The 24,123-nt window shown below is 47.0% G+C and overlaps 1 protein-coding gene across 2 annotated transcripts; it reads left to right on the forward strand.

Annotated features, from left to right (window-relative positions):
* The first annotated feature begins 376 nt into the window (after positions 1–376).
* On the forward strand, positions 377–23,988 carry ODAD3 (outer dynein arm docking complex subunit 3). 2 transcript variants are annotated; one of them, XM_063119147.1, is made up of 13 exons: positions 377–777; positions 2,623–2,744; positions 3,977–4,054; positions 4,752–4,931; positions 8,104–8,205; positions 8,525–8,650; positions 11,088–11,210; positions 12,138–12,293; positions 18,107–18,267; positions 18,458–18,614; positions 19,829–19,984; positions 21,655–21,739; positions 23,289–23,988. In XM_063119147.1, exons 1-13 carry the CDS (start codon positions 693–695, stop codon positions 23,426–23,428), a joined length of 1,671 nt encoding a protein of 556 aa, XP_062975217.1. In that variant the 5' UTR covers positions 377–692; the 3' UTR covers positions 23,429–23,988. The 2 variants fall into 2 exon arrangements, with proteins under 2 accessions (XP_062975217.1, XP_062975218.1); XM_063119148.1 differs by having other exon boundaries at positions 12,141–12,293.
* The last annotated feature ends 135 nt before the right edge of the window (positions 23,989–24,123 follow it).

The raw sequence follows: 24,123 nt of genomic DNA on the forward strand, positions 1-24,123 counted from the left end.
CCAAGAGCCGGGGGAGGGGCGCCCTGGACGCCAGCTTCCCCCCCCCTTCCCGGGGGCCATTTTAAGCGCAGCGAGGGTGGCCATGATAAGAGTGGCGGAAGTGTCTCCTCCCCCCCTCCCCCCCCGGCGCCAAAGTCTGGTTTTTCTCCTCCTCCTCAAACTCTTCACGTCTTTCCCCGTTTGGCGAATGAAACGTTCCGGCCTCGAGCGAAGGAAAACGCCCCACTTCAGCGCTGACCTTCCTCCCGTCATGCCTTCCGCGCCTTTGCTTCCTCCGGCCAATGGGCGCTTTGCGTCGGGACCCGGTCGCCATAGAGACCGATCCCAGGTGTAGGGATGCTGAGGGGCCCAGGTGGAGGCTGCAGCCTGGCCAAGGGGGGAAGGAGGGCTTGCAAGGGACGCAGGTGGCCGTGTGCAGGTGGGGAGCGGGCGGCGGCAGCCTCGGCCTAAAAAGCAGCCTGCGGGAGCCTCCGGGCATCGAGGGGAGGGGGCGGCGGATACCCCAGTGTGTGTGGGGGGACGACTTGGCTGCCCTTCTCCCATCGACACGCTGCTCCCCCCCTCACCCTTCTGCCCCCAAAGGGTTGCCACAGGGCTCTGCCCGGCGTGCCCCAGAAGTCCTGGTGAACCCACGCGGCTGTTGTGCCCCCTACCCGCTTCCTCTTCCTCCCCACTGACAGATCGCCGCTGCCATGCCCGTGACCCAGGCCTTGGAAGGCATAAAGCCCCCAATCCACGAGCAGATCTCAGAGCTGCAGAACAAGATACAACTCCTAGGTAAGGGAGCGCCGCACAGTTGGCAGGATGAAGCGCTCAGAAGTCGAGGAGGAGGAGGAGGAGGAGGAGGAGGAGGAGGCATTCCAGAATGAGGAGACCCTGGGAGTAAGGCTGCAATCCTATAGACACTTGCTTAGGAGTAAGCCTCGTTGTATCCAGGGGGGACTTACTTCAGAGTAGACAACGCGTAAGATTGCACTGTGTGAGAATTGCCATGTAGGTTCAAGACTAATGCAGACTAGTTGGCAGTGAGACCTGAAAGTTTTTCATACTTATTTAGGGTAAGTATATATATATATTATCCTATATTACCCGGGTAAACTATGTATACCCTATATATATATACATACCCTATAGGGTTATTTTACCCTATATATTTATTTATTTAGAATATTTATATACCACTCCTCATTGAAAAAAATTCGGAGCGGTGCACAAGATAAAATGGAAATAAAATCAGAATAAAACAGTTAAAACAAAATTTAAAAGAAGCAAAAACAGAGATTCAAATGTATTATTGTTTTAGATTTGTAGGTCACTCGACAAAAACTTAGGACCGCCTTCGTTCTTTGCAATACTCTGACTTAGATCCTTACTACCATTTTACCCATGGGAAGGCAGAGGGGAAAAGGGTCCTTCCTAAAGCCAGATTGCGATGTTCATAATCAAGCTTTGTCTGATCTAAATCTAAAATGCTAATCTTGGCAAGCAGTGGAATATCACTAATAATCCACTATTACTATTATTATTATTATTATTATTATTATTATTATTATTATTTATATAGCGCCATCAATGTACATGGTGCTGTACAGAGTAAAACAATAAAATAGCAAGACCTTGCCGCATAGGCTTACATTCTAATAAAATCATAATAAAACAATAAGGAGGGGAAGAGAATGCACCAAACAGGCACAGGGTAGAGTAAAACTAACAGTATAAAAGTCAGAACAAAATCAAGTTTTAAAAGCTTTAGGAAAAAGAAAAGTTTTTAGCTGAGCTTTAAAAGCTGCGATTGAACTTGTAGTACTTGCATGTATTTCTGCTGGTGGGGGGGATCCCAGTGACTGAGCCCTTGTCAGTATTTTCACTCTAGCAAAGGTCCAATAGAGACGATGAACAGATCTGATACATCCAATCCTAATGCACTGTTGTTGAAGTCTAGGATTGGAGAGGGTGTCTGGAGGGAATGCCTACCATACTAGATGGATGAATGACCTGTGGGAGTCTTTTCTTGTATTATAATAATAATAATAATAATAATAATAATAATAATTATTTATTACTCGCCTCTCCCTTTGGATTGAGGCGGGGGACAACATTAGTACAGGAATCAACACATCTTAAAAATTCTTGATTTTACATTGATCTGGGTAGGCCTGACGGAAAAGGGAAGGAACTACTAAGAAATGTTAAAGCCCTCCTATTTTCAGGCTTAGAATGTAGATCAAAGGAAAGTGTTTAAAAATCTCATTTTCTAAAGATAAAATAAAAGGAAAATAGATTTCCATATTGTCTGAGGTTGCACTTCTGATTCCAGGAAATATAAATCCAATACACAAAGTATATCACACAGTGCAGCTTAATTTCCTTTGTTTCATTTGGTGCATTATGCCATTGACACAACTGCATACTTTGAATGGTTTTGGTTTTTGTGAACCACCCAGAGAGCTTCGGCTATTGGACGGTATAAAAATGTAATAAATAAAATAAATAATAAATAAATAAATCTAAGAGGAAATGAAGGTGATTCAACATTACCAAACACTTTCGCCTTGCTTAGCTTTCTTGGTTGAGCAAAAAGTAAAATGGTGAGCAGAGCAGTTTTATTTCTGCCCATTACAGAAGGTGACCGGAAAGCTTTCTACGAGAACTCCCAATGGAACATTAAGAAGAACAAGGAGTCAATTTTGCGGCTCAGGCAGGAGAATAAGAAGTTGCACCAGAAGCTGGCAGATCTCCTAGTGGTGAGCCTCAGAATGCCGAGTGCACATATAATCCAGAGATGTCATTCTCTTAGCAGTGGTTGCAGAAACTATCAGGGGTTCTTCACACATTTGATTCAGTATCTCAAGTTGCAGGCCTTGCTCAGGTTATCTTGAAGTATCACCCAGTGCCAGATCCAGGTTTTGGGAGGCCCTCAGGCAAGATACCCTCAGTAGGCCCTAGCCACACACTCCTCCTTCGCACTTTTATCACTGGTGGCTGCTGCTCCTTGATCCTCCCAGAGTGCAGCACACAGAATAACGGGCTCAAGTTAAAGGAAGCCAGATTCCAGCTGGACATCAGGAAAAACTTCCTGACTGTTAGAGCAGTACGACAATGGAACCAGTTGCCTAGGGAGGTTGTGGGCTCTCCCACACTCGAGGCCTTCAAGAGGCAGCTGGACAAGCATCTGCCAGGGATGCTTTAGGGTGGATTCCTGCATTGAGCAGGGGGTTGGACTCGATGGCCTTGGAGGCCCCTTCCAACTCTGCTATTCTATGATTCTAAATCATAGAATTTAGACAGCAGTGAAGAAGTGGAATACCACAACTCACTGCTCACTTCATGCTTTCTTCTGAGAGGTATATATTTGAGTTCTTGCTTGTTCTTTTCATGCTGTTCTCTCCTAACGGGTTATCTGACTGTTCTGACTTCTCTTTTTCCCTCAGGGCAGATTTTTTTCTTCCTTTACTTAACCCTGTTATGGATGATTCAAAGATGATTTCTTTCCTGTATCCCTATGTTATTTATTTTATTTATTTGGTATTTATATACTGCTGAATATATTAAAATCCCTCAGCAGTTCACAATATTAAAATACATTTAACTATAACATTAAAAACACAACATTAAAATTGTCACGTAAGGTCTCCTCCCTCATTTCTTTTAAGGATGGGGTGGCATGGCAAAGCAGATGCAGGACTTGTAGACCTGCCTGCACTCTAGTGACCATCCATACCATGTTAAATACAAAGGGACTCTGCATGTCAGTCACAGCAGGTGGTACTGTTCATGCCCTGAGGGTAACAGTGTGGTGCTCCAAAAGAGAAGTTAAAATCTTTGGGAAGAGGGTGGTATTTACTGCACGTGCCCCTTCCTTCTCCACTTGTAAAAAGCAAGCTCTCAACTCCAAGAGAAACATTTGCATCTTGTATATTGGATTTGAGAGATACTTTCAGAATGAGAATATAGTTGTCTGGGGTTTTTTTTGCAGGGAGAGGAGAAAGTAATCAAGGCTGCCTTCCAAGGACATCCAGCTGATCAAGGATGTGTGAAAAATAAAACTGGAGAGGTAGGTGATCATACAGCTACCTCCCTTCGTACGATTGCATAGGGTGATATCTATCATTGGGTCTGCCAGAAGACACCTTAAACCCTGCTGGTTAAGGCTTTTTGTCAAGCTGCAGGGTTTAGGTTGTTGTGTGTAATGCTCACTAAACCCTGCTCACTTTCTAACCCTGCAGCAGAGTTAGCGGCTCTTAACTGTGGCTTGAAGTGTTTTGAGTGCAACAGCACGGCTTGTGGTTAGCGCTAACCACAGCCGCTGAAGTGTTGTCTGAACAGTCCCGTTATGTCCAAACTAGATCATTATGTTGTTTTTGCTTTTACCTGCTTCTGTTTTGTATGGGTAAGTAGTTTCTTTTTTATGGTTATTGTTACGGTACTCAACTTTATGCATTTTGTTGTCATGTCTTTTGATCGGCTTTGTAGACTATAAATTAACTTATAAATACTATAAACGTGTGTGTGTGTATGACCTGAGAAGCCAAGCCTACCTCAACTCAAAGCACTTTCGACCCTCTTAAAAATATTCATTAGTATTTTATTATTAAAATTATGTATTGTTATTATTAATTGTGTTTACGTGTTAGTTTAATTTGATGTTTGTGTATAATGTTAAAAATTAAATCACCCGCCTTTGGGTATGTTAACTGCCTGCACAACTGTTCAGATGCGTCTGAGCCTTCTCCTGTTCCTCTGCGCCACAGGGTGCCATTCAGATCATCAATCACCGGCTATGTGAGAAGATCAATCAGTTAAACAACCTGAAGCATCAGGTGGAGATGCGGAAGCGCAGGTTGGAAGAGCTGCAGATTCAGTACAGTGCCAAGTCACAAGAAATCAGCGACATGCAAGCACTAGAGGAACGGAACATTGAGGCGGCCAAGGTGAGAGAAGCCTGGGTCCCTAGGCGTTTGGGTCCCTCTGAACACTGTCAGAGGTTTCCTCTCCCAGGATTAGAGCCTCCCCAATATCCCAGGCAGGTGGAGTCTTTGCTTCTACCAAAGTCCCATCTTAGCTAAAAATTAAAGCAGGCCAATTGCCATAAAACCCGGGAAGAACGTTACATGGCCTTGTGCCTGAAGGCTTCCTGGGTTCTCACCTTCGGTTGTGAGAAGGAGGCAGAACATGTAGCTGCCGTGGAATGGGAGAGACTGTCTTAAAAAAAAAAAATTCCAAGATCACCTTCGCTTATAGTGCAGGCCATTCAGACGGTCCCGATTTGGTTATCCCTCTTCTCAGAATGGTGACTTTCCTCCCAGGGTATGAACAAAAAGAACCACAACAGACATGAACTTCGTTAATGTGGTCTTTAAAACAATGTTTAATTACTTTGACTGATTTGGTTTAGCTATGCTGTTATGTATGTGAATTGTGAATTGTTTTTGATTGCATCTTACTCTCATTACTAATGGGGTCCTAATTCAATGTATTGACTGGTTTAATGTGTACAAATTTGAATAACAAATTACTTTACTGGTTTAACTTTATTCCTTTGGTGGTCGCCTGTTGTGGTTCTTTCTGTTCATATTAACTCCACCATTGCCTTGCATTTATTTGTTGTTTTCCTCCCAGAGTAAACAGCAGCCACAGGAGGGAAAATAGTCTAGTTTGAGACTGACAAGTCCATCCAAAGGGCTGCATTTTCTCTCCCTCTGTCAAGCGGCAGTTCCGATCACGGTTGGTCGGCACTTCCTGTATTTGCTATTTATCAAAGCAAAAACAAGCCTACAATTGCTAATTGCATGCTTAACGTAACATATAATTTGGCTCACAGCTATCACTCGCAGGTTATGCAGACACATCACAAGAGGGAGGCAAAGAACCGCTCTGTTGTAGTCCCTTAATTCTGTCCTTAATCTAGCTCAGTGGTTCTCAACCTTCCTAATGCCGCGACCCTTTAATACAGTTCCTCATGTTGTGGTGACCCCCAACCATAAAATTATTTTCGTTCTTCTCTACATGATCCATTGTCATGGGATGGTTTGCTAATGAAAATAATACATAACAATAGCTTTAATAATACAAAAGATGATACATGACATAGTTCAGTCAATACAGTTTCCTAAGACCATCGGAAATATGTGTTTTCCGATGGTCTTAGGCGACCCCTGTGAAAGGGTCGTTCGACCCCCAAAGGGGTCCCGACCCACAGGTTGAGAACCGCTGTCCTAGCACATCAATGAGACAGGTATAGCTCAATCCTCTCCCTAACGACAAAATTTGTTACATGTACAGAGTTTTCTACATGGAGAAGCATTCAAAAATTGGACAACCCCCTTCCCCCGCTGTCAGAAATTAGGGGTCGTTTTGTGTGTCCTATTCGCAAATGAGGACAGCAAGGTAGAGAAAAGGGAAATGAGTAGTTCAAGCTGACTGCCAGTTGCAGGGGAACATGGGTGGGAAGGTGCTGTTGCACCATGTCCTGCTTTGTTGGTCCCTGGCCGATGGCTGGTTGGCCACTGTGTGAACAGAGTGCTGGACTAGATGGGCCCTTGGTCTGATCCAGCATCAGGGCACTTCTCATGTTCTTATGAGGATGAAACTCAGCCTCCTGGCTCCCAGACTTCAATCTGTCCACCAGGCCTCTTGGTCTTTCTAGTTAAGAACGTGTTAGAGCTACTCTGCACTTTTTAATCCTCTGTTACTCAGACAGTAATGCTGTCTGCACCTGAATATACAGGCAGTTATTACCCAGATATGCACTTCCATGCATTCTCCTGCATTCTTCCATGCAGGCTCAGTACATTTTGGCTGTGAGTGGGCTAGGGCTTAGCACCGAAAAAAGGGCCCATAATTCGTTGCTGCAACGCATGCCTTGTGCATAAAAGGTCTTGAGTTCATTTCCTGACAGTGGAGGCTCCGAAACCAGTGTGTTTAGGGTGCGTGATATTTTTTTATCTGCAATGTAAAAGTTGTGTGATATTGTCAAAAAAAAAACAAGCATTCTTGAAGATGCAGGCAAAAATCCTTCATCAGATGCTACAAATATGTTAGAGTTGTTAATAATGTTGTGGCCATATGAAAATGTTACTTAATACGTAAGCAGGTTGAAATATTGAGGGAACTATCAGTTGTTTAACGTTGCTGTTTTTTCTCATTCTTTCAAATGCAAGCGTATATTTAAAAAAAAACACCCTCGGATTCTTTTATTGGTGCCTCATACTTCTTCCTGAGAGATGTTGGTTTTTCAATATCTCTCAACTTCCTTATAAAAGTTCATTTGAGATATGAGCAATTGCAGCCAGCCAGCTCCCAGACATCTAGTCAAAGGTTGTGGATCTGCCTGAGGTTGCAGTTCTTGCTACTTGCAACACAGAAGAGGTATCCTAAACCTGCCCAAGAAAGAGCAAGGTTCTCCAATTGCTGAAATAGAACGTGTTTGCAGACTACATGGAAAGTGATTGGTTGTACTGAACCAAATTCTTGGGCTCTCATTCCACATGTTCTGTCTCTGTGTGAATGCTGTCAAAGGCGAAGGCAATACCTGCATGCAGACCTCTCCCTTCCATTTTGGCCTGTCCCTGAGATCTTGTACAGTGTAGATAAGACCATGCTTCTCTTGCTGGCTGATATACACCAGCATTCTGAATTCCAACTTTCCCCAACCTGGTGCCCTCCAGATGTTTTGGATTGCAACACCCAGCATTCCTGAACGTTGACCATACAGGCTGAGGATGATGGGAGTTGGTCCAAAATATTTGTAGGGCAACAAGTTTAGAAAAGGCTGTTTTATTCCCTTCCAAGCTAGCAACATGCCAGGTCCATCTCTTCCTTGCCCCATGCTAGTGGAACAACTTGCTGCTTGGAAATTCCCCACAACTCAGAACAGCTTTGGGGAAACTCAGTTGTAAAGTACTTAGCTTGGTCATCAATCCGTCTGCAATCCAAAGGAGACACGGGAGGAAAGATTAGATTCCCGGGCAGAGGTGCACTATAGAGCACCTGAGTTGCAGCTGTACAGCACCTTGGAGCAGGGTCATCTTTGAACTGGCTGGGGGCTTTGGAGGCTCTTCAGTCTCCTGGCTTGATGCTCAGTTAGCTGCTCTTTCCATCCAGATTCTGCGTACGCTGGAGAACCGCCTGGAAAAGGCCCGATTCAAGACTGATGAGGCCGAACGCATCACCAGCATGTACCAGAAGCTAAAAGCACATATGCAGGTGAGCTGCACCTGTCCTAAGAGGAGCTACCCTATTCTAGCCTGTTCCCCACCACCTTGGAAAAAGGGAGATGTATTTCAGCACCTGTTACTTCTGTAACCAAGAGGTTTTTGCTCTGGGCTTGGGCTGGGAGCTAGTCTAAAAAGCCCAGTGAGTTAAAGTCAGGGCTAAGGGCCACTGAGGGAGCCCCATGTCCCCAGGGTTGTTGTTATTCACTCTGCAATAATTGAGCATGTCCTGTTGTGGAGGGGCTGGGTGCCTCAAGGCCAATTGGCCCACAATTCACTTTCACACTTGGATTCTTCCATCCCCTTCCTAGGAGCAGAGCCTGCACTTCCAGAACAAACTGGATGCTCTAGAAGCTGAGATCTTACGCTTGCGTCATGAGCTCCAGGACCTGGAAAGTGTGAACACTGATGCGCAACATGCTCGTGATGCAGCTAGGGTAAGAACGTAAGGATTTCATAGAATCATAGAATAGCAGAGTTGGAAGGGGCCTACAAGGCCATCGAGTCCAACCCCCTGCTCAATGCAGGAATCCACCCTAAAGCATAACTGACAGATGGTTGTCCAGCTGTCTCTTGAAGGCCTCCAGTGTGGGAGAGCCCACAACCTCCCTAGGGAACTGATTCCATTGTCGTACTGCTCTAACAGTCAGGAAGTTTTTCCTGATCATAGAATCATAGAATCGCAGAGTTGGAAGGGGCCTACAAGGCAATTGAGTCCAACCTCCTGCTCAATGCAGGAATCCACCCTAAAGCATCCCTGACAGATGCTTGTCCAGCTGCCTCTTGAAGGCTTCTAGTGTGGGAGAGCCCACAACCTCCCTAGGTAACTGGTTCCATTGTCATACTGCTCTAACAGTCAGGAAGTTTTTCCTGATGTCCAGCTGGAATCTGGCTTCCTTTAACGGGACCCCGTTATTATTATTATTAAAAGGAGCCCTGCTGGATCAGACCAAGGGTCCCTCTAGTCCAGCACTCTGTTCACACAGTGGCCAGTCAGCTGTTGACCAAGGACCCACAAGCAAGACATGAGTGCAATAGCACCCTCCCACCCATGTTCCCCAGCAACTGGTGTACGTTGGCTTACTGCCTCTGCTATTGGAGGTAGCAGATATCCATCAGCACTAGTATCCATTGATATCCTCCTCCTCCAGGAATTTGTCTAACCCCCTTTTAATGCCATCCAAATTGGCAGCCATCACTACATCTTGCGGTAGCAAATCCCATGTGTGAAGAATTCCTTCCTTTTATCTGTCCTGAATCTCCTACCAATTAGCTTCATGGGATGAGCCCAGGTTCTAGTGTTACGAGAGAGGGAGGGAAATGTATGGGGTAGGGGGTCAGCACAATGTGGGATACAGGGGGAAGTAACGATTGAGGACTGCTCTGTCCAGCATCACAGCTGTACTGTAGGACCTGAATAAAAACAGGTTCAGAAGGATCCAGGAGCAGATGCAATAGGCTACTGGGAAAGGGAGCAGGCGGTAAACAGTCAGGCAATGTATAACGGGTATTAAACAATATGTGTGGGGTAAGTATAACAGGCAGTGGGGATAAGAGGGGACATGGTGCCAAAGGAATGTGAGTCAGTGTGATGCAATGGCTAAAGTGTTGGACTGGGAGTCGAGAGATCCGGGTTCTAGTCCCCACTCGGCCATGGAAACCCACTGGGTGACTTTGGGCCAGTCACAGACTCTCAGCCCAACCCACCTCACAGGGTTGTTGTTGTTAGGATAAAATGGAGAGGAGGAGGATTATGTACGCCGCCTTGGGTTCCTTGGAGGAAAAAAGGCTGGATACAAATGCAATAATAAATAAATAACAGTGTGTTCAGACTCCCAGGGATGCTGGTGGCGAATCTGAGAGGATTATGGGATTGCCAGCTGTAGGGAGATTAATTTTATGGGCTACCTATCTGCTCTCATCATTATCTGAAAATTAATTATATTTGCACACATACGTATCATTTCACATACTTTCATCCCGATTCCATGATCAGGCTTTCAGAAAACCTGAGGGTTTTTCTGGAGACTTTTTTTAGCTTTTAAAACAATCGTAGTAGCTAACAGTCTTGATTAAAAGAAATAGAATTAAACCTGAAATGTTTGGTATTCAGAACAATGCACCAGGTAGTAGATGTTTTGCTTGGGCGACGAATCCCTGGTGACTGATATGTACCCATAAATTTTCCTTAACATGCAGAACTGCAGGCCAAGAGGGGCAATTCTGTCCCTCCTAGCACTCCAGGGTACCTCAGATGGCCCCGCCCTCTTTCCCTGGCCCCACCCACCAGACCTCAACCACTGATCATTGTGGGGTTTCCCAGCTTTGGTGAAGTTCCCCCTCCCCCCCCCCCCCCATTCCAAATGCCTCTCCTAAGGCTTAGTTACTGGCAGTAAAAGCCTTAAGCTACCATATGCTGGTATTTGGCAGGATTGGGCCTTTAGCTCAATGCACCACTGGAATACAGCCCCCAAAGTGGAATTCCACCTTCAGGCTGAAAGAGGTTCTGCACTCCTGCCTTAATAGGTCAAATGGTGACAAGAGCAGATTTCACTGGAAAACAGTATAGATTGGGGAAGGATTAAATCCACAAGTCCAGGTATGATCTAGTTTGATTAGGTTAGGTGGAATTACCAGGACGGGGCTCTCAGGGACCAGGACAACCTTGTAGGGCTGGTTTCTCTCCACATCAACAGGCCTGGGTTGTGAACCGCCCAGAGAGCTTCGGCTATTGGGCGGTATAAAAATGTAATAAATAAATAAATAAATAAATAAATAAATATTTGTCTGTCCAAAATAGGTCTAAGATGAGGAAAAGTACTCACAGCGCATCCCAGAGCAACATGTCTCCTTCTCTTTCCCCCTGCCATGTAGGAGCAACTCCTGTCCCAAGAAGAAACCATCTACAAAGAACGAAAGGCCCGTGATAAGAAGCTGAAGGACTTGAAGAAGCTGACAGAGGACAAAAGAGCACAGAACGAACGTGCAGAAAGAAGGGTAGTGTAGAATCATAGAATCATAGAATAGCAGAGTTGGAAGGGGCCTACAAGGCCATCGAGTCCAACCCCCTGCTCAATGCAGGAATCCACCCTAAAGCATTCCTGACAGATGCTTGTCCAGCTGCCTCTTGAAGGCCTTGAGTGTGGGAGAGCCCACAACCTCCCTAGGTAACTGATTCCATTGTCGTACTGCTCTAACAGTCAGGAAGTTTTTTCCTCATGTCCAGCCAGAATGTGGAGCCACATTGGTTTCTTCTGTTGACTTTTATCTTTTTTCCTTGTTGGGATTGTTTGTAATTGTGCCTTTAAAATTTCCTTTTTTAAAAAAACAAACTCCCACCTTTTTTTTTTTTTTTCATTAAAGGCACTTGCCATGGGACCTTACTTATAATAGTTCTGAGTTTATTAAAATTGTCTTTCTTAAAATCCAGAGTACACATATGGCTACACTCAGATTTTGCTTCCTTTAAAATCAAGAAAATCACTGTTTGGGTGATATTTCTGGAATCCAGGGAACATGGCCTCTCCAGAACGTAGACGCAGTTGCAAAGGGGAGGTGGGAAAGAAGTGGCAGACACTGCAAAAGAAAGCAAGAAAATAGTAATCTAGTCAGCTCCGCATAAAATGGGGCAGGAGTGGAGTCACAAAACCTTGGCCCAGCCTTGGCTAGGCCCAAGCCTAACAATTGGCCATTGGCCCAGGAAAGGAAAGGAACCTCTCGTGCAAGCACTGAGTCATTACTGACTCTTGGAGGGATGCCAGCTTTTGCTGACGTTTTCTTGGCAGGCCTTATAGCGGGGTGGTTTGCCGTTGCCTTCCCTGGCCGTTATTACCTTTCCCCAGCGGGGTGGTTTGCCGTTGCCTTCCCCGGCCGTTATTACCCACAAGTATCTTTATTTATTCAAGTGTGTTTTATCTGTTCCAGCAGTCCCAGAAGGAACGCATCACGTTTGGAACTGAAGACCTGCTCAAAGAGCCCATGTTTAAGAAAGCCACCATCCTGAAAACCAGACAGGCCATGTTAACTGCATCGGAAGCCTTTGACAAGATCCGAGCAGCTACTGGCGTCACCGATGCTGACGTAAGCGCTTTGCCTGCCGCCTCCTTAGTTGAAAGAGGACACATTGCATTACCGTTAAAGCTAACATCCCAGGGCCTTTCCAGAGATTTGTGTCCCTCGTCCCCCCAATCCAGGATTCAGCATCAGCAGTCATTGAATCATAGAATCATAGAATAGCAGAGTTGGAAGGGGCCTACAAGGCCATCGAGTCCAACCCCCTGCTCAATGCAGGAATCCTCCCTAAAGCATCCCTGACAGATGCTTGTCCAGCTGCTTCTTGAATGCCTCTAGTGTGGGAGAGCCCACAACCTCCCTAGGTAACTGATTCCATTGTCATCCTGCTCTAACAGTCAGGAAGTTTTTCCTGATGTCCAGCTGGAATCGCTTCCTTTAACTTGAGCCCATTATTCCGTGTCCTGCACTCTGGGAGGATTGAGAAGAGATCCTGGCCCTCCTCTGTGTGACAACCTTTTAAGTATTTGAAGAGTGCTATCATGTCTCCCCTCAATCTTCTCTTCTCCAGGCTAAACATGCCCAGTTCTTTCAGTCTCTCTTCAGAGGGCTTTGTTTCCAGACCCCTGATCATCCTGGTTGCCCTCCTCTGAACACGCTCCAGCTTGTCTGCATCCTTCTTGAATTGTGGAGCCCAGAACTGGACGCAATACTCTAAATGAGGCCTAACCAGGGCCGAATAGAGAGGAACCAGTACCTCGCGTGATTTGGACGCTATACTTCTATTAATGCAGCCCCAAATAGCATTGGCCTTTCTTGCAGCCATATCGCACTGTTGGCTCCTATTCAGCTTGCGATCTACAACAATTCCAAGATCCTTGGTGTATGTCAGGTTGGATCCGACGCCATTGTTCATGGTATCTGACCTGCATCAGCTTCACTGGCAACGTATTCTGAAAACCTTGAGAAGCCCAGTGTGGGACTAAGGCCGCAATTCTATGCATACTTACTTGGTCATTCAACAGTAATTTATTCATTACATATCTATTTATTTATTTATTTATTTATTACATTTATATGCCGCCCCATAGCTGAAGCTCTCTGGGCGGTTTACAAAAGTTAAAAACAGTGAACATTAAAAAGTATACAAAGTTTAAAAACATAAAGACAACAGTATAAAAACAACAGTATCCATTGAAAAACAACAGTTCTGGGGTCCGTTAAAAACAAACAAACTTAATGTTGCTAAATGCTGTTTCAGGCAGGAAAGGAGCCTTATGGGGTCTCTGAATGGTACTCCAGAAGCCCTGTCCTAGCGCCACTTTCCCTGTTTGAACCCTCATAGTCAGGAAGGGAAGTAGGCAGTTGTGGCAGGGACGGGAGGGGATCTCTTTTTTCCCCAGGGTCATTTGCACAGCACCTTAAATTCAGCCCAGTGTTGTCCAATGATATAGAAATCAAGCAGCTGCAACAGTGATCTAGAATATGTCATTGTAAAGTTCTTGCCTCATTTCCTTTTAAGAGGGTGGTACGTTTGGGGGGCGGGGTTGAGAATGCTCGGCTTTATGTGGGCCCCAGACTAATCCAACAGGAGGAAAACAGCAGACTACTGACAGGATTGGCATGTGTGGTGATCCAAACAGAAGATTGTTTAGCTTGTTGTTTATTCGTTCAGTCGCTTCCGACTCTTCGTGACTTCATGGACCAGCCCACGCCAGAGCTTTCTGTCGGCTGTCGCCACCCGTAGCTCCCCCAAGGTCAAGCCTGTCACCTCCAGAATATCATCCATCCACCTTGCCCTTGGTCGGCCCCTCTTCCTTTTGCCTTCCACTTTCCCTAGCATCAGCCTCTTCTCCAGGGTCTCCTGTCTTCTCATTATGTGGCCAAAGTACTTCAGTTCTGCCTTTAATACCATTCCCTCAAGTGAGCAGTCTGGCTTGATCTCCTGGAGTATGGACTGGTTTGATCTTCTTGCAGTCCAAGGCACGCTCAGAATTTTCCTCCAACACCACAGTTCAAAAGCATCCATCTTCCTTCGCTCAGCCTTCCTTATGGTCCAGCTCTCGCAGCCATAGGTTCCTACGGGGAATACCATTGCTTTAACTATGCGGACCTTTGTTGTCAATGTGGTGTCTCTGCTCTTAACTATTTTATCAAGATTTGTCATTGCTCTCCTCCCAAGAAGTAGCTGTCCCCCCCTCAAAGTAGAAAAATGCAGCTTCCTTGGTGCTTTCTCTTCTCTCGGTCAGAGGACTAAGTAATAAAAGCCAGTATTGATCTTTGGCCTCCTCACCCCCATTTTTATTATTATTATTATTATTTATTTATATAGCACCATCGATGTACATGGTGCTGTACAGATAACACAGTAAATAGCAAGACCCTGCCGCATAGGCTTACAATCTAATAAAGTTGTAGTAAACAATAAGAAGGGAAAGAGAATGCAAACAGGCACAGGGAAGTGTAAACAGGCACCGGGAAGGGTGAAGCTAACAGTATAGAGTCAGAACAAACTCAAAGTTTAAAAGCTATAGGGAAAAGAAAAGTTTTTAGCTGTGTTTTAAAAGCTGTGATTGAGTTGGTAGTTCTCAGGTGTTCTGGAAGAGCATTCCAGGCATGAGGGGCAGCAGAGGAAAATGGACGAAGCCGAGCAAGGGAAGTAGAGACCCTTGGGCAGGCGAGAAGCATGGCATCAGAGGAGCGGAGAGCACGAGCGAGGCAATAGTGTGAGATGAGAGAGGAGAGATAGGAAGGAGCTAGACCGTGAAAAGCTTTGAAGGTCAACAGGAGAAGTTTATATTGGATTCTGGAGTGAATTGGGAGCCAATGAAGAGATTTCAGAAGCGGAGTGACATGGTCAGAGCGGCGGGCCAGGAAGATGATCTTAGCGGCAGAGTGGTGGACAGAGACCAGCGGACTGATGTGAGACGAGGGGAGGCCAGAGAGGAGGAGGTTGCAGTAGTCCAACCGAGAGATAACCAGTGCGTGAAAGCCAGTATTGATCTTTGGCCTCCTCACCCCCATTTTGAAGCACACACACACACACACACCCCGTGACCGTTCCCCTGCTGATACGCACTTGACGCCACAAGTCAATAGTCGCTCCGGGCACTAGCCGTTCATGTGTGACTGCAAAGCCTCCTCCGCTGTGCCTGCACCAGCTGCTGTGAGCCAATCAATGCACAGGGAGCAGCTTCTACGGCAGGCTGTGTTCTTCTACTTTTCCAGGCAGGTTCCATTCGTGAATTTCTTCCTTGCCCCCGAAAAGGAGGCGATTTCTCTCCTGACCTGGGCCTTGAAGCATTCGTTTGGGGCCAAGGCCTGCACTGGAAGTTGTACTTTCCCCTTTAACAGCACCCCCTTCCGTGGAGTCGGGTCAGAAAAGCAGCTCTAGGGAAACGGCAGGTCCACCCGTAGCCGGGCCCCTGCCACACCGTATCACCAGCAACAGCCTCAGGCTTGCAGCCAAGTTATCTCCGCACAATCAATTGTTGCTTCACGGCAGGAGTTAGACCTGCAAGCAATTACCCACCCGTGCAGCTCAGAGGCACTTGCGCTGTGGGTGCCTGGCGGGCAAGAGGCCAAGGGCGTGAAATCTGGAGCTTTCCCTGTAGTTCTGAGGGGGGTGGGGAGGGCGCGCTTGTGGTGGTGGTGGAATGGATTAATTGAGCCCATAAAGCCCAGCAGGATGGTGAAGGCCGCGAATGTTAGAGGCCCCACCTGTTGCCTGGGCCAGCCCCCTGTAGTGGCTAAGGTATTGGACTGGGAGTTGGGAGATCCGGGTTGTAGTCCCCACTCAGCCTTGGAAACCCAGTCTGTGACTTTGGGCCAGTCACAGACACTCAGTCCAGCCTACCTCACAAGGCTGTTGTTGTGAGGATAACATGGGATGGAGGAGGATTATGTATGCCGCCTTGGGTTCCTTGGAGGAAAAAAGGCGGGATATAAATGTAATAAATAAATAAATAAATAAATAATGTTATGACCTGTACCTCACCCTAGAAGCAACTAGGCTGCCAGTCCAGGTCCGGGCCCGATTCAAAGTGCTGGTATTAACATTCAAAGCCCTAAATGGCTTGGGGCCAGGTTATCTGAAGGAACGCCTCCTCCCAAATGTGCCTGCCCGGACCTTAAGATCATCTACGGGGAGGGGGGGTCCTTTTCCGTGAGCCCCTGCCAAAGGAAGTGAGGCAGGTGGCTACCAGGAGGAGGGCCTTCTCCGCTGTGGCACCCCGGTTGTGGAATGAGCTCCCCAGAGAGGTTCGCTTGGCGCCTACAATGTTTTCCTTTCATCGCCAGCTGAAGACCTTTTTATTTTCTCAGTATTTTAACACCGAATTTGACTTACATTTAAACTCTGCTGTTTTAATTTCATATTTTAACCTATATCAATTTTTGCTGTGTGGTTTTACCCTGGTCGTGCTTTTTATATTGTGTTTTGTATTTGTGTTTTTAAATTGTTGGTTGTTTTATTACGCTCCTCATGGTTTTAATTTTTGTGAACCGCCCAGAGAGCTTCGGCGATTGGGCGGTATAGAAATTAAATGAACAAATAAAAATAAATAAATAAACTGTGCTTCTGCAGGACGCAGGGCCACACGCTGAAAGCTTCAGGCCTTGTTGTATCTGACAAGCCGCTTTATGGACCAATCTCACATGCGTTTGATCTAACGAGGGGGCGCACAGGGCACCCAAACCTGTCAGGATCAGGAGGGGTTCATGCTAGTTATAGGCGTATGGCAAATGTCATTTGCCAGACTTCTCTGCCCTCCTGCGTCTTTCAGAACGTCGCGATGAGAACGCTCCAAGGCTACTAAACCAAACGAGCCCCCCGTCCTGAGGCTGCCACAATTTGATGGCGTGCTCCTTGTCCTTACACTATCTTTGCAGTCTCGTGTTTCAGCCCTCTCTCTCTCTCTCTCTCTCTCTCTCTCTCTCTCTCTCTCTCTCTCTCTCTCTCTGTCTGATGGCCAAGCAGAGCCAGGAGGCTTCGCTGGCCCTGATAATGTCCTTGTTGTAGTCCCTTTTGCTGTGCATTGTGGGAGATGAATCTGGCAGCCGTGACTGAGCTGATAAGATCTGCAGGCTGGCCTGAGAACTGTGTGGGACCTGCCCCACAGCTTAGCTACAGTGATCCATGCTCTGATAACCTCTCGTTTGGATTACTGCAATGCGTTATACGTGGGGCTGCCTTTGAAAACGGTCCGGAAACTTCAACTGGTGCAAAACAGGGCAGCACGCTTACTAACGGACTGGCCGACGAGACCACATCACGCCAGTCCTTTTCCAGCTTCATTGGCTGCCAGTCCAGGTCCGGGCCCGATTCAAAGTGCTGGTATTGACATTTAAAGCCCTAAACGGCCTGGGGCCAGGTTATCTGAAGGAACGCCTCCTCCCGTATGTACCTGCCCGGACCCTAAGGTCATCCTCGGGTCCTTCTCCGCGAGCCCCTGCCAAAGGAAGTGAGGCAGGTGGCTACTAGGAGGAGGGCCTTCTCTGCTGTGGCACCCCGGCTGTGGAATGAGCTCCCTAAGGAGGTTCGCTTGGCACCTACATTATATGCTTTTAGATGCCTTTTTATTCTCCCAGCATTTTAACAGTCTATAAATAAATTTTAACTCGGTGTTTTAAATTTGTAATTTTGCATTGCTGCTGTTTTTATCTGGTTGAGCTTTTATATTGTATTTGCTATTATACTGTTTTATACTGTTGTTTTATACTTTGAATGGTTTTAATTTTTGTGAATCGCCCAGAGAGCTCCGGCTATTGGGCGGTATAGAAATGAAATAAATAAATAAATAAAATAAATAGTAGAGAGTAGTCTGCAGAGTGGGCAGAGGCCGGGTTGGTTTGGTTTTGATACTTTTTGGATCCCTTGACAGGACGTTGTGGCCTGCTTTGCGGCTCAAGAAGAAACCTTCAAGCAACTGGACGAAATGAGGAATGAGAACGAAGAGGCCCTGGTCCGACTTCGAGAGGAGAAGGACGTGTTGCAACGTGAACTGGAACACACCAAGTACTCGGGGGAGGCCCGGAAGGTGGGGTAAGTCGGTGCCTGAGTTTGGGCCCCAGGCTTTGGCCCTGTGCACGGAAACTGCAGCGCATGCTTGCCACCAGCCGTGCAGTTTGCCAGTCCCTCCTTCCTGCTACCTGAAGGGACAGGTAATGGGTGGAGCAGTGAGGGCCTCCTGGGTTTGCTTCTGGGGTCCGATCGCTCCCTCGTCCACCCCCAGGACCCAGAACCTGATGAAGGCGTTGCACGACCACCTGCAGAAGGAGGAGAAGAGACGCGACGCAACCCAGGCCGACCTGGACAAGGTGAACCGGGTTCTGCTCAATGCCAAGGCTGGAGTGGAGCATTTGTCCTCCAAACTGCAGCACATCAAGCTGGTGAGTGCTCCCTGCTGCCTGTGGGGCTCTGCTGCAGCCACCTATCCCCCACGCCAACGGTGGGCTTCAGTCCCCTGAACCAGCTTTCTGGAGTGGTGGGCTATTTGAGGCCCTCCATAGGGGAGGAATGGCATGGAAGACTGATGGGGCTGAGAGGCAAGCAGTTATCGCAGGGGCTGAGAGGCAGGACCCCTGGATTCTGTTCTCACTGAAAAGGGAACCTTTAAAACAGGGCAGTTTAGAAAAAGGATTCTTTGGTGGCCTGATAATCCGTATCAATGAACACATATGAACTGCATATATACAACTTTCTAGTAATTATACATAAGCTTCAACAAAAGTGGACTAGATATCCAAATAAGTACCCAGCTGTACCATCGGGCATCTATGGTCCAGTTGAAATCCTCTAAGAGAAGAGCCTTCAGTGTGGTGGCCACCTTTCTTTGGAACTCTCTGACCCTGGAGATCTGGCGTTTCCCGAAAACAACTCTGTTCCAGAAAGCATTCCTTAACTGACAGCCACGGTTTATATTGGCATTCTGTTTTTTAAAAAGTATAATTTTAATATGGTTTTAGTCTTTTTAATTTTTTTTACCATTTTACTTTTTATGTTCACTGCTGTGGAATCTGTTTTAAATATGGAGCAGTATACACATTTTGTAAATCAGTCTATATAACACCCATTCAAATACCGAAAGCATTGGATGGTCCTCAACCTATTGCATTATGGGAGGTGATTGTTTATCCCCCCAGTGTTGTAAGATCAGTCTTTAGCGGTCCAGAGGTTGCAGAAAATCAATTTACACTGGCCATTCATTAGTTTCCAAGATGCAGGTAGATAATTTAACAGAGCATGTACATCAACAAATATTAAAGACTGTTCCTGTACAAAGTTTATCTGTATAATAACCTCCTCCCAAAAAGAAGCAACTATTGGACTTTGCCAAAACATATGTTTCAAAGTAGTATTAATTGCATTGCATACCAGCAATTAGCTGAATTAGACAGCCCTAATTAAAGAGACATTGCATCGTCCAATAGACAAGAAACAAAAGCTTTTGCTGAACAAGATGCAACCTAAGGTCCATGGATGTGACATTTATTGACACCAAAGTGGTGATCCATTGATTAGGCAAGTAACTTTCCCAGCAAACTTCTGTTTCCCTGCTGTTCTCTGTTGGACCAGGCCAGCAAGCATCTCTTCTTCTCCCTAGGAAGATAACCGCCTTGCTTCCACTGTCTTGGACGAGAAAGCCAATGACTATGTGCTCAACCTCCTGGGCCAAGCAGAGGAGAAATTGCTGTACCTAGTGGAGTCCCTCAAGGATCGAGACAAGAAGGAGCTTCTCCGGAGAATTGAAGAAGTGGAGGTAAATTCAGATCAGGCTGAGAGTCATCTCAGGAGGGCTGAGGACTCTCAGGAGGTGGTGGGCTCTCCCACACTAGATGCCTTCAAGAGGCAGCTGGACAACCATCTGTCAGGGATGCTTTAGGGTGGATTCCTGCATTGAGCAGGGGGTTGGGCTCGATGGCCTTGTAGGCCCCTTCCAACTCTGCGATTCTATGATTCTATGATTCTCCATAACCTCTTTGAGTAGATGTGATGGTTTTGTTGGGATTCGGTGCAATTATGTGCTCTCCAACGTGCAAAGTAGTGAAGTTCCAAAAGGGCTTCATTTCCTTTGAATGAGGGCACTGGAGACTTTTGGTGTTTCTGAAGTATTCATATATAAAACAAATATTCCAGCAGAGCACTTTGAAAGCAGACTCGTAAGACCGTGAATCCTGCATCAGATCCCGGAAGGGAGTAGTGTGTGCCCCACCTCAAGGGTGCACCCCTTTTTCAGCTTGCTTCAACAAGTAACACTTGGTTTGGCCTGCCGACAATCAAACGGTCTCCAAGCCTTTTCTCTGCTCTTTCCTTTAGCTCTGAGAAGTGTCACATTCCCCAAACTCGGATAGGCACTGCCTTCCATACTTTGAGAACAGACATTTCTGGTCCATTTATCCTGGTTGTGCTTTTTATACTGTATTTTGTATTTGTGTTTTTAACCTGTTGGTGGTTTTATTGTGGTTTTAATTTTTGTGAACCGCCCAGAGAGCTTCGGCTATTGGGCAGTATAAAAATGTAATAAATAAATAAAACAAACAAACAAATAAATAAATAAAGCGTCCCCACCATTAAGAAACATTAAGTTCCTTTTATTCAATCTTTAGCCCCATCAAGTGACACTTTAAGCCAGGATGGGAGCTTCTTTTTAGCTGGAGGGTTGAATTCCATTTTGGAGAATCTCTTGGAAGCCACATTCCAGCGGTTGGATGGGGCCACAGGCAAATGGGGGGGGTCAGGCGAAAAATACCTCCCCCCCCAAAAAAAAAACACCGCAGCATATTTTAGCTGACAGCTCTTACTGCCAGTAAATAAGTCTTAGGGGGAGGCATTTCAGCCTTTTTGAATGGAGAAAGAACTGCACAAAAGGCGGAAAGCTACCCAACGCTCAGTGGCTGGGGGGAAATGGGGTGGGGCCATGGGAAGCCTGGGGAACCCCAGAGGGACAGATTGGGACCTCAGGAGGGCCATAATTGGCCCTCAGGACTACGGCTCCCCACCCACTGCTTTAGGCAAAATATCACTTATTTGGATTAATCCGGACAAGCAATACATTGTAAGTGATTCTTATATGATAGGATGGTAATATCAAGTCATTATTACAAATGGCTCAGGGAGAAGCATTTGCCCAGAAAAATCATGGCTGATGGGAGATTTGAACTGGTGACCTTTTAGCTCACAGCTCATTCTCTTAGCTACTACATTATAGTAGCTCTCTGTTTTGCACCCCCGGATTTTGGTATCTATACAGTTCCAGAAATAACCTTCTACTCCAATGCAGACCCAGCTAGGTTAGGGGTGGAGGGTGGGGAGTAGCCCAGGCCGGAATGAGCTCTTCCAGCCTTTGCTTCTCCCCCCCCCCCCGGCAGAAGGAAGGTGTCCCCTCCCTCTGCATGGCCTCAGTCTAAACTCCAGCCTGTGTTGTTGCAGTTCCATTCCAAGCTTGAGAGGAGGCTGCCCACCTACAACACCAGGGTCAAGCTGCCCATCGCACAGAAACCAGACATGTATTATGGTGAGTACGCTGTTGAGTCTCAGCAAGGGTAAACCAGTCTTCTAACTCATGGGCACAGGACCGAAATCATGTGCACAGTGAGATCCTTCCATGGGAGGCAGTTTCTGTTAGCCTTTCTGTGGCTCTGTATCTCAGGGCTTTACATATCTTGGTAGCTCCTCTGTACAGGTGGGCACCTTAACAGTGCACATGCACAGGGGGCTCAAGGTTACTGTCCCAAGGCAGTGGGCTGTTTGTAGTCTTAGTCATGCCACGATTCCGTGGGAATGTAGAATGTGCTTTTGGGCACAGAATTCAGCTTCCTCAGATATTCTTTCTTTTTCTTTCTTTTGTTCTTTTTTTTTTTTTAAGAGCAAGTTTCTAGCCCTTATGGCTGTAAAGATGGGCTTGAAAATTAGGGATGTGCTTCGCTTCTCCTCGAACCGGAGAAGCAGGAGCGGAGCGGGGGGGCTTCGCCTACCCTTAAGGCGGAGGTGAAGAGGATTGGGAGGCCGGCGGAGCGTTGCGAAGAGGATCGAGGTGAAGGCGGATCCTTCGCCTCGATCCGGAGCTCCGCAAGAAAGGTAAGTGGGGTTTACCGGGCCCTGCCGCTGTCGCTGTCGCCCATGCGGCGACAGCGGCAGGGCCCGGTAACCCCCCCCTCCCTCCTCTCCCTTACCTGCGTCCATCCGCGGTCCCTCGGCTTCTTCAATTGAGCCTGCGGCTCAACCAGGAAGTCTAGGCCGCACGACCTAGACTTCCTGGTTGAGCCACGGGCTCAATTGAAGAAGCCGAGGGACCGCGGACGGACGCAGGTAAGGGAGAGGAGGGAGGGGGGCCTTACCTGGCACCACTCCCCTCCACTGCGGAGCTCCGATTCGGAGCCGGAGCTCCGCGGCGAAGAGGAGCAGACTATGGGTAGAGCGGCGCGGGCCGATCCGAAATTGAAAATAGGTATGATGCCATGCCTGCTACAATCAGAGAAGGGGCTGAATAAGAATTTCAATTTTGAGGGTGGGACATCAGGTTTTTTTGGCCTTTTCATAACTGGTTAAACCAGAATAAATAGTGCAAACTGCAAAATGTGTTATGCAAAGCCAGCGAAAGTATGCATATTTGCATAATTTATACAGGGGGTAGAATTCACCTTTTTTTAAAAGCTAGAATTTGGACTGCCTGGGTGCAGAATTTTAAAGTTTGATTGCTCGGAGTTTATGCAGTCTGGCCTTAACCTACTGCATGTTCTTTAGTAGTTTGCAGTTATGGATTCCATGTAAGCCCAAGCCTTTTCCGCCGTGTAACACAAGCCTTCTCCGTGTACAGTATCAGTGTCCTTGAGTAGATGCCGGTGGAGTGTCTGCACGCCACAATTGTGGAGTGTGTGCAGACACGCCTTCTCTTTGTGGCGTCCTGGCTAGGGGCTTTGTTACAGGGTAGGCTGTATCCATGCCTGTGGATTTAGTGTGTATGAGTGCCCTGTCATGGCGAGTGGCCTCTCTAAGCTTAGGAGCGGAGCCTTCCGGCCTTAAGACCATGCAACAGGCCACATGACTTTTTGGTTTCTTCACAGATGAGGATGACAGCGGGGAAGATGATGCTGATGTGGTGACACGCGCAGCCCTGAAGCGTCAATCCCAGCAAATCATAGAGGCCAAGACCAAACGTCGCAACCGCTACAGAAAGAAGGACGGGAAGCTACATCCTATGTAGCCCTGCCTTCCCAGATTCTGCTGTGCTCCAGAGCCCTTGGCTATTAAAAGATGCTTCCTAGCCCCTGGCCCCTCCCGTATGAGGCCGTTCCACACTTCATCTCCATCCAATCCCAGGGAAAAGAGAAACATGACCCCTTTGTGGATCTGTTCTCCATCCCTGTTCAGTGCAGGCAGGAACCCACAGTGAGCTGCAGCTAGTACATAGCTGCTGCTCTCCTGCCTTTCAGCTCCCCCGGCTGTTTGAGAAGCAGGGCTTCTTTGGGGTGGGGTGGAGGGTAAGCCTGATGCTTGTCAAGGAGGGAAGAGGGATGCATCTCACCACCACCACCACCACCCCAGCTAATCCAGACTCTTTCCCAGAATCTGTAGACACTGAGCAAAGAGACCCTACTGTGCCTTTAGTTTGACTGTTTCTGCCCCCTTCCATCATAATCATAATCTTTGTACACCCAGAGGGAGGACAGGGCAGGGAGGGGGCTCAGAGCCCGTCACACTCTGAGCGGAGTCACTAAATGCTGTGTTTGCTGTGTATGATGCAATAAACCCTGTTCAGGCTGAGTTGCCCCACTGTCTGTGCCTCTGCCAAGCATGGTGTGGGTTCTCTTCTGAGTTGGAGCTAGTACCCCAAAGGCACAAGCGGCAGGTGGCTATGACGTCAAGCTGAGTATGGCTTTGACTTCCTGATGTGAATCT

Source organism: Elgaria multicarinata, chromosome 3, assembly GCF_023053635.1.
Source record: "Elgaria multicarinata webbii isolate HBS135686 ecotype San Diego chromosome 3, rElgMul1.1.pri, whole genome shotgun sequence".
Classification (NCBI taxonomy): domain Eukaryota; kingdom Metazoa; phylum Chordata; class Lepidosauria; order Squamata; family Anguidae; genus Elgaria; species Elgaria multicarinata.